This window comes from Tinamus guttatus, unplaced genomic scaffold (assembly GCF_059628265.1).
Source record: "Tinamus guttatus ecotype Peru unplaced genomic scaffold, ASM5962826v1 Tinamus_guttatus_pri_ptg000057l, whole genome shotgun sequence".
Lineage (NCBI taxonomy): Eukaryota > Metazoa > Chordata > Aves > Tinamiformes > Tinamidae > Tinamus > Tinamus guttatus.
Window position 1 is genome coordinate 623965 of NW_028288591.1, and position 12665 is coordinate 636629.

The window sequence follows — 12665 nt, forward strand, 5'->3', positions numbered from 1 at the left end:
CGCGCCGGCTCCGCCGCGCCGCTGGACGGCGCCGCGCGGGCCGCTCCGCGCCGGAAGGGGCGGCCGCAGCGCGCGGCGGCGGGGCCGGCCGCGGGGGCCCGGCAGGCGGCATGGCGCTGGAGCAGGCCCAGGCGCAGGCGGGCGGCCCGGCCGCGCCGCTCGGCGACTCCGCCAGGTAGGGACGCGGCGGCGCGGGGCGCGGAGCGGGGCGGAGCGGAGCGGGGCGGAGCGGGCGGCCGCGCCGTGACCGCGCTGTGTGCGCAGCGCCCCGCAGAGCCCCGGCGCGGCCGAGCCCCCGGGCGCGGAGCCCCCCGCGGGCGGCCCGGCCGAGGCGCCGCGCGGCCCCGCGGAGCAGCGCGACGCGCAGGCGGCGGCGGCGGCCCCGGAGCCCGGCCCCGCGGCGGCGGCGGCGGCGCGGGACGAGCAGGAGGCGGCGGCGGCCCCGGCGCGGCCCTCGCAGAACATCGCGGTGCAGGTGGGTGCCACGGGGCCCCGCGCCCTCCGGCCCGGCGCCCGGCCCGCGCCCATCGCTGCCTCCCTCCGCAGACCGACTTCAGGACGGCCGACGCCGACGTCAACACGGACCAGGACATCGAGCGCAGCCTGGTGGGTGCCGGGCCGGGGCTCGCGGGCGCTGGCGCACGGCCTCTCCGGGGGCTCTGGCGGGGCGCTCGCTGCATTGCGCGTCCGCGGGCGTCCGCACGTTCCTCTCGGTGTACCCGTCTTGCATGTGCAGGCACCAACAAAACACCCACTGAGCTTTCCCTCAAGTTCCCACGGGTTTCAATGCCAGCCCACATGTCCCCCCGTGCCCCATGTGGTGTTCTCCTTTCCTGGGCCACCAAACTCTCCAAAGAGGGTAGAGAAACAAAAAGGGAGCTTGCGCCTTCCAAGCGTCCGTGCCATAGCAAGGTTGCAACAAAACGCGGCTACATGAGCTAAGTGCGTGCGCCTGGTGCTCAGCGTCCTCGTCCTCTCCTGCTCTGCTTTTGGCGCTAGCCTTGCAGTTCTGCAGCTCTCCTCCTGAGAGGAAGAAATGCAGCGTTCGCTGCAGCTTCAGTCCGGGGGACCCTTGGTCCAATCTAGAGAACCCCCGTGTTGAAGGCAGAACGTCACCGTGTTTGCTGACAACCTGAGCCTTGGCGCCCGCTGGGCTTTAAGGGGCTCTCGAGCTTTCCTGCTCGTGTGCACGTCCTCTTTGGTGTGAAGGAAAGAGCAGCTTCTCCCTGAGGTTCCTCTCTACCCACAGGACAAAATGATGTCTGAGAGGGCTCTGCTAAAAGAGCGTTACCAGGAGGTGCTGGACAAGCAGAGGCAAGTGGAGAACCAGCTGCAGGTGCAGCTGAAGCAGCTGCAGCAGCGGAGGGAAGAGGAGATGAAGAACCACCAGGTATTTGGGGAAATAAAGCTGTCTCTGCAGTAGCTCATGTCGAGGCAAAAGGAACCCTCAGGGACCCATCGCTTTGACCTAAAGCAAGGCATGGAAGTCACTGGCCCTTAGAATGTTTCTAAGGAGACAGGAGACAGAGACAGCCTCTGTCTGTCTCCTCAGTTTCCTTTTAATAACCCCTATATAAATCTTATCTGGGGCTCGATCTGCAAAAAAGAAACATTTCCGAGATGCATGTAATGTCTCTTCAACTTAACTGAGACCGTTACCGGTTTGAAAACAAAAGTATTATTTGGGGATTTTGCTCTTTATTTGCATGAGGCTTGTTTCCCCTAGGAGATTTTGAAAGCCATTCAGGATGTGACCATCAAGCGAGAAGAAACAAAGAAGAAGATGGAGAAAGAAAAGAAGGAATTCCTGCAGAAGGAGCAGGATCTGAAGGCAGAGATTGAGAAACTCTGTGAGAAGGGCAGAAGGTATTAGTATGGGGAAGCAAGTGTTTCTTGGCAAAGAAAGCGTATAGTTGGAGCTCTGGGAAGGAAGATGGCTGTGAACTTCTGGAAGCAGCAAGCAGTGCTATGGGGAGCAGCTCAGGGAGGGAGCTGTTCTGTTTTGAACGCGACTCCTCCAGGCTGGGCAGCTCCTCTAGACAGAGGACCCCCAATGCAGTTTAGAGGCGGAAGGCTGCGTTGCCCATCTTGCACGTGGTGGCTCGCAAGGCTCCCTGCTGCGGTCACGCTCTGCTGCAAGCCGGGCGGCTGCCCCGGGCGAGGAGCCTCTCTGCGTGATGGGGGGCTCGCGAGCAAGAGAGCGTTGATTTGGTGGGGAAAGGCGTGAGGTCCCTTTGGATGGGGAATCGGCCCTTTCGCGCAGCTCTTCCCTCTTGCCCTGCAGGTGTGGTTCTTGAGGGCCTGGCCGTCGTGTTTTTGGATGAGGTTGCCTCAGTAATCCTTCCAAGAACTCCTTCCCTTTTCCTCCCGTTGCAAAGGAGGTGTTGCAGGCTGCTGTCAGCGGCACAGCCCTGTGCAGGGGGTTCTGGCTGCACGGTGCAGTCTTTGGGCAGTGCCATGATACAGCAGACTCTGGCTCTTCTCTCGTGGGTCACGGTAGTGGTCGCTTCCAAACGCTTCTTGAATGGTTTAGTTCTCAGAGTATGTTGCAACGCTGGGGACGCAGCTGTGCAAATAAATACCTTGTTTAACCTGGAGCCATGCAGCATTAGGGGCTGCGCGATGACACCTTTGCAGTAGGTGACTGCATCTGTCCAATGTCTTTTCTTGTGCAGGTTGCTGAAAGAACAGGAGGAAAAGGAGCACAAGATTGCTTCTCTGATCGCAGAGCAGTCCGATGAGAAGTAAGGCTCTCTGTATTATCAAGATAATGCTGTTGAGTAACCTTTTCCTGCCAGTCTTTCCCCTGCGGTTGCGGGGAGCAAAAGCTGCGTGACGCATGACAACTGAGATTTCCCTCACCCTCGAATATTTTGCTCTGGAGTGAATCTGGTGAGGGCGGTGGAACAGCGCTGTGCAGTGAGGCGCTCTAAAGGTTTTATCTCCTTTTCCAGTGGCGGGTGCCCGCAGCCTCTGGATTAAATCCCCTTTGATCCCGGCCACCAGCAGGTTCCCGGATACTTGTGGCATAGAGATCCCCTAAGATTAGAATTTGTGCTCAGGGGATTGGCACAGCTTGTAACCGCTGCCTCTGATTGAATATTGACTTCCCGGGATTAGGGCTCTTTCTCTCAGTGATGTTCCCTACAACTTCCTGACTATTCTCGACTCTGGGCCCATCTGTGCAGTGCTTAAGGTTGTGCAGGACTGAAACGGCTCGGATGTGTGTGTGGACTCAGCTTTGTGGGTCAGGACCGTGTGCGGGTCCCCAGAGCGGGCCGGGGGTGGGTTGGGGAGCTCCCCGGTCGCCGCGCTGCGGCCGCGCGCGCCCGTTCGTGCGCTCCGGAGCGGCTCGCTGCGGGCGCTGCCTGCAAACGGCCCCCTCTGCGTCTGCCCGCAGGCAGCTCTGGGAGATGGAGCTGGACAAGCTGAAGAACCAGCACAACGAAATCAACAGGAACATTCTCGAGGAGACAGAGCGCGCCTGGAAAGCGGAGGTTGGTGGATGGCTTCTCACCTGCAGGGTGCCTGAGGAGGGTCTTTTGGTGGTGCCAGGTCACGGATGAGTGAGGGTCGGGATCTGAAACTAGGGGCAGTCGACAGCAACGAGGCCAAGTGCCAGGGCAGGTCTCAGCAAACGTCAGTGCAGTAACCGTGAATTCCACGTGATGCCCCAGTGCAGTTAGCAGGGTGTTCAGTGAAGGGATTACAGCCACAGTTCGGCAGCATGAGAGGGGAGTGCAGACGCCGTCTTCATGTGGGGCCTGTCTCTGCTAGATCCTGTCCCTGGAGAGCCGAAAGGAGCTGCTGGTGCTGAAACTAGAGGAAGCAGAAAAAGAAGCAGAGCTGCACCTCACTTACCTCAAGTAAGTTCCTGCAGTCCCAGAAGCGGCAGCATGACTCAGGTGTTGCCACGTGCCTGTTTGCTCTTCCTTGGAGAGGTTTGACTGACACAGGCTGAGGTTCCTTGTGGGTTTCTTTATTATATTCCCGTGATTCTGCAGTGGTGCAGAGCAAGGGCATGTGGACACGGTTCCTCCCGGGCACGAGCTCCCCGTGCTGCCTGGCTGGAGGAGGGGAGCCTGCTGGGGAAAGGGCTCGGGGGGCTCCGTGGTTCTGCCTTCTCTCCCTTTGCTGCTGATGAGAGCACAGCGGCAAGAGGGAAAGTTGAATGGTGCTTGCAGGTCTGCGCCTCCCACACTGGAGACCATGAGGCCCAAACAGGAGTGGGAGATGAGGCTGAACAGGATACGAATGACCAAGGAAAGCGTCCGAGTAAGTCCCTGGCAAAGAGCTCCCGACATAACGGCGAGCGGTTGTCATTAGTGCTTATTCGCCTGCTCGTTTCAAGGCTCCTTGGGAGAGGAGCAAGCCAACCCCGCAGGGTTTGTGCCCAAAAGCGTGGCCCGGTCGGTCCGTGTGCCCTCGTGAGCAGCTGCAGAGCTCTTGTGCAAGCCTCCCTGAGCTAACGCACACGCATACACGATGGGGGCACACAGAACTGCCTCAGGCAGCAGCTTTGGCAGCTCGGCCTCTGTTTTCTTCCCTCCCTTTCAGGATCAGTTCAACGACCACATCCAGATGGTGAGAAACGGAACGAAGCTGAGCAGCCTCCCCCAGATCCCCACGCCGACGCTGCCGCCTCCGCCCTCGGAAGTGAGCGCCTCTCCGGTGTAACGGACAGCAGCCCGGCCTGCTCCGGGCCCCGTGCCGGGTGCCTGGCAGCGCGGCCGGTGCGGCGCGCGCGGAAGGGCGCTGCAGAGGACGGAGCTGCCCGCAGCACTGCGGAGGACGGGGCTCCTGCAGCACCGCGCTCGCCCCCCAGGCAGCCCTGTCCAGGGAGCAGGGTCTGCGCTGCCCTCCCTGCTCCCGCGGGAGGAGTTTAGGTGCCGGGGCCTGCGGCTCGGCCTGGCCGGCTGGAGGGGCTGAGCTCGGCTTGGAGACGGGCTCATTCTCACCAGCCTTTCCTTCCCTCCCGTTTCTCTTTCTCAGACAGATTTCATGTTGACGGCATTCCAGCCCAGCCCCTCCCTATCGCCCCGGCTCCCGTTCCCCATCGGACCAGTTCCCGTCCCCATGGTCATGCCAAGCGCTGATCCGCGGGCGCTCTCCTTCCCGCTTCTGAACCCGGCCATCTCCAGAGCTAACCAGCCTTCCCCGCCGCTGCCTGCCTCCCAAGGAAGGAACAGCCCCGTGGTGGCCTCGCTTATCGGCACGCACAGTCCCCACATGACTCCGGCCGCCTCCATCCCTCCGCCGCCAGGTTTGGGAGGAGTTAAGGTCACTCCAGAGTTTCACATGCCCCAGCCGGCTGATAAGCTGGAAAAGCTGCTGGAGAAGCTGTTGACTCGATTTCCGCAGTGCACCAAGTAAGCGCCCTGCCTTGTCTCCCCGGGGAGCGGTGGGATGTGAGGAAGCGGAGCGTCCCCGGGAGCACCGGGAGGCTGCGGGAAAGGGAGGGAGGCTGAGCCGGGGGCTGCCTGCCGGCTCTCCCGTAGCGCTGGGAGCCAGGGAGCCTCGGGGCTGTGCTTGGAGAGCGGTCCCGACACTGGGCGCAGCGCAGGGAGCCCTGCGGGCAGCCCCAGCCCGGGCAGGTCCCCAGGCAGATGGGCTCCGTGTCGCGCTCCGGCCGGGCTCGCCTGTTCCTCCCCAGCAGTCCCGAGTCAGGGGCTCGGGGCGTAGCCTGTCTCGCTGAGGACGTGCACTGTTCTGCGCAGGCTTTTGGCCGCGCCGTAGTCCCTCGCGGGGACCCGGGCGTCCCCTGAGCGCGGGCTGGGGCCGGCCGCCGGCTCTGGAGCGTGCTCTGGGGGCCAGCGGGGCCGGCTGGCGGCGCTGAGCAGGCTGCTGTCCCCGCAGGGCCCAGCTCACCAACATCCTGCAGCAGATCAAGACTGCGCGCAGGACCATGGCCGGCCTCACCATGGAGGAGCTGAACCAGCTGGTGGCGGCGAGGCTGGCGGAGCAGCACGAGCGGGCGGCGGCCGGGGCTCAGGTGCGAGGGCCGGGGCCGGGGCCGCCTCCTCGCGCGAGCGGCGCGGGCTGGCGGGGCTGATGCCTCCGCGTGTGCCCCGCTGCAGCCGCTGAGCCGAATCCGCGCGCCCATGTTTTCTGCCCCGCTGCCGCAGATGAGCACGCCCATGTTCCTGCCGCCGGGCCAGGTGGCTTTTCCCGGAGCGGCGTCCCACGTAAGGCTCTTGGCGTTCCCAGGGCACCTCGGCGGCACCTCCGCGGGAAGGGCGCTGGGAGGGAGCCCTTGCGAGCGGGGAGCCGAGGGGCAGGCGCTGGAGCTGAGCGCTCTCCTTGCAGCGCTGCCCCGGCTGTGCCCCGCCGTGCTGGGGGCAGCGCTGGCAGCGGAACCCGCAGCGCGGGCGGCGAGCGGGGCCGTGGGGCTCGCGTGACCATCTGCTTTCTGTTCCCGCGCTCGTGGCAGGCCCCAGCGGCCTGTAAGCTGTGTCTGATGTGCCAGAAGCTGGTGCAGCCCGGGGACCTGCACCCCATGGCCTGCTCGCACGTGCTGCACAAGGAGGTGAGTGTGCTCCGCGCTTCTCCGGAGGCTCCTCGTGGTGCTTCCCCGTGGCGGGCCCTTCCCAGGCCCGGCCGTGCCTAGCGAGTCCCCAGGAGTCCCGTTTGTCCCGGGAGGAGGCTGCGTTTGGTGACGAACATCTCTGTGCCCTGTCACCCTGTCTCCTCGCTGCTAGCTGGGCCACCCCGCTGGGCTCTTCGGTAGTGGCCTCCAAAACACGCGTGTCTTGGTTCTTGCCTTGGAGCCTGCGCTCCTTCATGGCCGGGGAGATGCTGGCCTGCTCCCTTCCTGGAGAGGGACGCGGTGGGCAGAGCTTGGGCACCGGCTGTCGGAGAGGGCTGGGAGGAGGAGAAAGAGACTCCTCCTGCAGCGCTGCCTGTGGGCAAAACCCTCCTCCTGACGGCTGCTTTATGGCCCCGAGCGACTCCGGAGGACACCGTGAGCTCAGGAGAGCCCCGCGCTGCTGCTGCCGCTGCACTGAGAAGGGCTCCGTCATCACGGTGGCCCTTCGGTGCTTCTAGGGAGCCAAGGAAAGCAGCCCCTAAAGCGAGGGCGCCCTCCAGCACGGCTCTGCAGCGGGAAAGCCGCGCTGTGCACACAGCACCTTTGGCTCGTGCCACTGGCTCCTGACTAGTTCTCTCTCTTCTAGTGCATCAAATTCTGGGCACAAACCAACACAAATGACACTTGCCCCTTTTGCCCAACCCTCAAATGATGCTGCCCGAACAAAGCGTCCCCGCGGGAGGAGTTGCTGTGAATAGACAGGATCAGTTCGAAGATTTCTACAGTTCTATATTTATACGACCATGTATACACATGTACATTTTTATTATATAGGTAATGTGTGTATAGAAAGTCTGTATACATACAAATTCATAAATAAAGTGTGTATATTATGCAGTGACTTGCTGCTGCCCTCCTTTGTTGGTGTCCTCGCCCTGCTGCCTTCCTCGCTAACGCGCCTTCGAAAAGGGGTTGCCGGCCGGGCCGCTGCGCGCCCAGCGGCCGGGATCGCGGCATGCCCTTCCCAGGCAGCATTCCCAGCGCTTCCCACCGAGCATTCCCAGTGCGCGAGGGCCCCTGCCCCGCGCCCCGGCAGCACCCTCGTCTGCCACATCCCTCCACTGCTCCTCGTGCTCCTGCTCCTTCCCCTCCTAGCAAGGAAGAGCTTGCAGGCAGACAGGGATTTTTGTGGGTTTTAATATAATAATAATTTACCGTGTTAACATTCATTGTTCTTACATAGACGTTAGGTTACAGAGTACTGGAGTCTACAGCAGCAGCTGGGGGTCACTCTCCCCATCCCGCTCCCCCGGGCCCAGTTCTGCTCCCGCTCTTCCCGGTGCAGCCCCGGGCCCTGGGGAGGGAGCGCTGGGGAGCGAGCAGGACGCGGCCGCGCTGCCCGTCGCGCCGCGGCTCCCCGCGCCCGCGGTGCCCGCTCGGAGGCTCGTGGAGCTCCCGGGCTCCGTCCCCGGGCGGCCTCGCGGCCGCGCAGCCTCCCCTCTGCGCCGCCAAGCCCCGGCGGGACGGGCGGCCCCGGCACGGCCGGCGCTCCGCAAAGCCCTTCCCGCCGAGCAGGCCGCTGCTGAGCTAGCTAGTCGGGCGCTTGGGTCGTGGCCAAGGCACTGGGACTAAGCAGGGGGCTTCGAATAGTAAAAAAACAAACGAAAAAGACAGAGGGAGAACCAAAGCCCTCGCCACCACCCTTTCACGTGGGGCGAGAGCGGCTTTCAGGGCGAGAATTAAAATACACCTATCTGCAGGAACTGTACAGTGAGAAGCATCCATCATTGCAACACCCGTGCGCAGGACGGGCCTGCTCTACGCACGCTGATTCTGCACGGCTGCACGACCAGGGACTCATATTGTAGAAAACCAAAATACATACAACCACGTGTCTAAAAAATAAGAAATGCTGCAGGGCCCAGGGCCACCTCCCGGCCCGGTGCCAGGCGGGACGCGGGACGCGCGGGGGCCGGCGGCCGCTGCGGGCAGGGGCCAGCGGAGCCCGGTGCTGGCTCCCCTATGGCTTTGGAAGGGGCTGGGCGCGCGGCGGCCCCGGGGGCAGCGGCTCTGCCGCCGGGCACCGGGCTGTGCTGGCGCCAGGCCGCGCTCTGCTTGCGGGGACGCTCCTGCCCCGGTCCCCGGAGCAGCGCGAGGCGCAGCGGGAAAGCCCCGCGCGCCAGGCAGAGCCGCCGGCCGCGCCGTGGCCAGACGGGACGCAGAGGGGCAGTGGGGCGAGGGGCCCACACAGAGCGCGGGGCAGGGAGCAGCGGGGTGGCGGCGGCCGCGGGCCCTCCGTGCGGGAGCCCCTTCCTGCTCGCGCCGAGGGCCCCGCGCGCCGCCGCCGCCTCCCCTGCGCGCCGGGGCCGCGCGCCCGCGCTCACTTCAGCAGCGAGATGTCGTCGGCAAAGTCGTCGTGCTCGCGCCGCAGGCAGCGGAAGCAGCGCCACTGGAACACCATGAGGCAGAGCGGCAGCATGAAGAGCGCGCAGATGGCCGCCATCACGTAGGCGATGGTCATGAGCGTGGACTCGTCCGTCTGCGGGATGTTGTAGCCGCAGTCCTCCATGTCGGCGTGCAGGTAGGGCCCCTCCACCGCGGCCGTGCGGAACTCGTCGTGCACTGCGGGGCCACGAGGCAGCGGTCGGGGCGCTGCGGCAGCGCCGGGGCCGCGCGCCCTCCGCCTCCCTCGCGCAGCCCTTACCGTGGCAGGCGCTGACGGCGAAGCCGATGCGCTTGCGGGCACGGTCGAACACCACGTAGAAACCCTCCATGATGACGGCGCCCATGACGGTGCCCGTGGAGGACTGCGAGATGGCGAACTTGTAGCAGTCGTCCTGCGAGGTGGCCACGTCCTCCACGGGGCGCAGGTACTGCTGCAGGACGGAGGGGGCCGTCAGCAGGCACCGCGGCACCCTGCGCCCGGCACCGCGCCGGCCCGCGGCGCCCACCTGCGGCAGGATGGTGATCCGGAACGACTGGTTGGTGGCCTCGCCCATCAGGTAGAGCGAGAGCACGGGGAAGATGTGCCAGGGGGTGGTGCCGACCTGCCAGCAAACCAGCTGCTCCCCCAGCCAGAAGCCGTCGGGGAACTTCTCCGTCTGCGGGGGGAAAGCAGGGGCGAGTGGGGCCGGGCACGAGGCCACGCAGGGCGCGGGGCTGGCCGAGACGCGCGCGCCGCACTGACCGAGGAGGCCGTCTTGATGGATTTCACTGCAGCCTCGAAGACCTTCTTGGGCAGCCGGAGGTTGGTGGTGCCGCTGTCCACGATGCTCTTGTCGTAGTTGTACTGCGGGCAGAAGGGCAAGAGTGAACGGGGCGCGCGAGGCGAGGCCCTGCTGCGCGCGCCCCGCGGCCCCGGCGCTCCCTGCACGGCCCCGGGCCGGGCCGCTGCTCTGCGCGCCGGGGACGGGGCCAGCAGGCGCTGCCGCCCGGCCGGGACGGACAGCGCGTCTCGCGCGCGCCCCGCTCCGCCCGCGTCACCTCCTTGCAGTCCATGTTGAGGTCCTGCCCGTTGACCTCGAGCTTCACGATGATGACCTCGTAGTACCACTCCTTGCGGATGGGCGTGTACCAGATGTCGCCCACGTAGAGCGAGCGGTCGATGCCGCCGATGATCTGCAGCCGGGAGGCGCGGGCGGTGTCACCGCATGGTGCCAGGGCACGTCCCGGGGGTGTCCCCTCCGGGGCGGGCTCCCGGGACTCACCATGCTGCCTCCCACGGCCGCCAGCGGCTCGCTGCCGTTGGGCGAGAAGCCGGCCCCGCACAGCTGCAGGGAGAAGATGTTGGGCACCCGCGTCTGCTTCACCAGCGAGTCAAAGAAGGGCTCCAGGCTGTCGTCGGGCTGCCGGAGGCGGAGGGCAGTTAGCACAGGGACGCGGCAGCGCCAGCGTGGCGCCTGGGCAGGCCTCGGGTCCGCCACGAGGCGCGGGCGGCCCGCGGCAGCGGGCGGGCAGCACTCACGCGCGCGATCTCGGCGTACGCCAGCCCCAGGATGCCCTCCCAGTTGGAGCCGTTGATGAAGAACTTGTCGGACTCGGTGATGGCAGCGATGTTGGCTCTGATGGTGACGTTGGGGCCGTGCGGGATGGTGACGAGGTCGGTGCCCAGCTCGCCCTCCCACTTGCCCTGGGTGTAGGGCACGTAGACGCCCTTGCGCAGGTCCCGGTAGGTGCTGGAGCTGCGGGGCGCGGGGCGCGGTGAGGGCGGGCCGGGGCGGCGGGGCGCGCGCGCGGCGCGGCGCGTACTCACAGCTGCCGCTGGTAGAACCTGCGCAGGAAGGGGTGCGGCGCGGCGCCCACCGCGAAGTTGCTGCTGCCGGTGTCCACCAGGATGTTGAGCTGCGCGAGGGAGGAGCGCGGAGCGCGGAGCGCTCGTGACCGCGCGCCCGGCCCTCCCGCGCGCGCTCTCGCGGGGCGGCACGTGCAGCGGCCCCGGCGAGGGCCCGAGCTGCCCTGGCCGCGGAAGCCGCCCCGAGACTCGGCTCTGCGGGCGCGTCCGGAGCCAAGGAGGCGCGGGCGACGCAGCGCACGGGAGCTGCTGGTGCCCGGGGGCGGCGCGGGCAGGAGCGCGCGGGCAGCGCGCGTGGGACGCAGCGCAGCTGCCATTGGGGACCGTGTCCTCAGCTCCCGCGCCGGGACAGGCCGTTTGCGGGGACACGGAGGCAGCGGCGGCGCTGAGCGCGGCCGGTCTGCGCTGCCATCGCCCGGGCACGGCGCATCATCGCGGCCATGGGGGCCGTGCGTGCCCGTGGCGGGGTGGGCAGCCCCACGGCGCGAGTGGGCCCGGCCGGCTGCAGCGGACGCGTGATGGGGAGCTGGAGGCCGGCGGCGTTGGCAGCAGCGCAGCGCGCACGGCGCGGCGCGGCGCTCGCTCCCGTGCCCGCCCGCGCGCCCCGGTGCACGCGCAGCCCGGTGCACGCGCAGCCCGGTGCACGCGCCGCCCGCACGCGGCCGGGCCCCGCGCCGCCGCCGCCGCTCACCTTCTGCGCGGGGCTGCCCAGCGCCATCTGCACGTAGTAGCCCTGGCCGGACTTGCCGCGCAGGTTGTCCACCATGGCCACGAAGGCGCGGGCGCGCGGCCCGCCCTCGCCGCCATCGCCCGCCGCCCGCCGCGCGCGCCGCCCCGCCGCCGCCGCCTCCGCCGCCGCCTCCGCCGCGGGCTCCGCGGTGCCGCGCGCGGCGGCGCCTCCGCGCAGCGGCAGCCGCAGGGCGGCGGGCGGCGCGGCCAGGCCGGCGCCCAGCCACAGCAGCACCCAGGGCCAGGCGCCGGCCATGCTGCGCCGCGCTGCCGGGCCGCCGCCGCCGCCGCCGCCGGGGGGCGCTGCCGCCGCGGGGCGCCGCGCGCTGCACGCCGGGACTCGCAGTCCCCGCCGCGGCCCGCCCGCCTACAGCTCCCGGCGTGCAGCGCGCGGCGCCCCGCCCCGCCCCGCGGCGCCGGCCAATGGGAGGCGCGGGGGGCGGTGCCGGGGGGTTGCTAGGGCCGCGCGGCCGGCAGAGCGGCAGCGGCGCGGCCTCCGCGCGGGCGGCCCCGGCCCTCCCGGCGGTGAGTGCGGCTGGTGGCGGTGCTGAGTGTTGGTCTGCGTGTTGGCGTGCTTGGGGGTGCGTGTGAGTGCCCGGGCCCGCCGTTTTTTGCGGGTCCGGGCCACGTGTGTGGGCCCAGCGTGCGTGGTGCGTGTGCCTGTGCGGGTGCGTGTGCCTGTGCGGGTGCGTGTGCGGGGCCCTCGGCTTTGCCGGGGCCCCGGCCGTGCGTCGGTCGCCGGTGAGCGTGCGAGGGGCCCCCGGCGGCACGGGGGCTCCGAGCACAGCCCGGCGGCCGGGCGCGGTGTGTGTGTGTGTGTGGGGCGGGCGCGCGGGGCGGGACGGGGAAGCTCCGGGGCCCACGGGGTGCCGGGGACCCGCCGGGCCCGTCCAGCGGCCCCTCCGTCTCGTCCGCAATGAAGAGCGTGTGTTCCTCTCCCCCGTGCTGGCTAATAAAGGCTCTTGCTCTGTTCACCTGCCCGTGCTGCCCTGCTTTGCAGCGAGCCTGCCTGGCCTCGGGTCGGGGAGCCTGGTGCTGCCCAGGTGAGGCTGATTGAACCTCCAGCTGGGAGCAGTTGGGCTGGGGACAAAGGAGCTCAGATTGGCCCAAGCTGTGGGG

At 67.4% G+C, this 12665-nt stretch overlaps 2 protein-coding genes across 2 annotated transcripts; one reads left to right on the plus strand and one right to left on the minus strand.

Annotated features, from left to right (window-relative positions):
- Nucleotides 1–110: 110 nt before the first annotated feature.
- On the plus strand, nucleotides 111–7427 carry RNF214 (ring finger protein 214). The gene is made up of 15 exons (XM_088540258.1): nucleotides 111–175; nucleotides 265–475; nucleotides 547–606; nucleotides 1250–1390; nucleotides 1727–1866; nucleotides 2676–2744; nucleotides 3401–3497; nucleotides 3778–3866; nucleotides 4185–4275; nucleotides 4558–4656; nucleotides 4993–5369; nucleotides 5857–5992; nucleotides 6078–6185; nucleotides 6431–6526; nucleotides 7173–7427. The coding sequence occupies exons 1-15, from the start codon at nucleotides 111–113 to the stop codon at nucleotides 7236–7238; spliced, it is 1845 nt and encodes a 614-aa protein (XP_088396384.1). The 3' UTR covers nucleotides 7239–7427.
- Nucleotides 7428–8899: 1472 nt separating this feature from the next.
- BACE1 (beta-secretase 1) lies at nucleotides 8900–11802 on the minus strand. Its single transcript, XM_088540259.1, has 9 exons — nucleotides 11509–11802; nucleotides 10779–10867; nucleotides 10491–10707; nucleotides 10234–10371; nucleotides 10010–10144; nucleotides 9714–9815; nucleotides 9478–9627; nucleotides 9231–9402; nucleotides 8900–9148 (listed from the first exon to the last, which is right to left on the minus strand). Exons 1-9 carry the CDS (start codon nucleotides 11800–11802, stop codon nucleotides 8907–8909), a joined length of 1539 nt encoding a protein of 512 aa, XP_088396385.1. The 3' UTR covers nucleotides 8900–8906.
- Between the last annotated feature and the right edge of the window lie 863 nt (nucleotides 11803–12665).

Coding starts and splice junctions, on each gene's coding strand:
- RNF214 (XM_088540258.1), top strand. CDS start 111: ATGGCGCTGGAGCAGGCCCAGGCGCAGGCGGGCGGCCCGGCCGCGCCG. Junction 1,867..2,675: donor CTCTGTGAGAAGGGCAGAAG/GTATTAGTATGG, acceptor TTTCTTGTGCAG/GTTGCTGAAAGAACAGGAGG. Junction 4,276..4,557: donor TGACCAAGGAAAGCGTCCGA/GTAAGTCCCTGG, acceptor CCTCCCTTTCAG/GATCAGTTCAACGACCACAT.
- BACE1 (XM_088540259.1), bottom strand. CDS start 11,802: ATGGCCGGCGCCTGGCCCTGGGTGCTGCTGTGGCTGGGCGCCGGCCTG. Junction 10,145..10,233: donor CGGCCGTGGGAGGCAGCATG/GTGAGTCCCGGG, acceptor TCCCGGCTGCAG/ATCATCGGCGGCATCGACCG. Junction 9,816..10,009: donor TCAACATGGACTGCAAGGAG/GTGACGCGGGCG, acceptor TTCTGCCCGCAG/TACAACTACGACAAGAGCAT.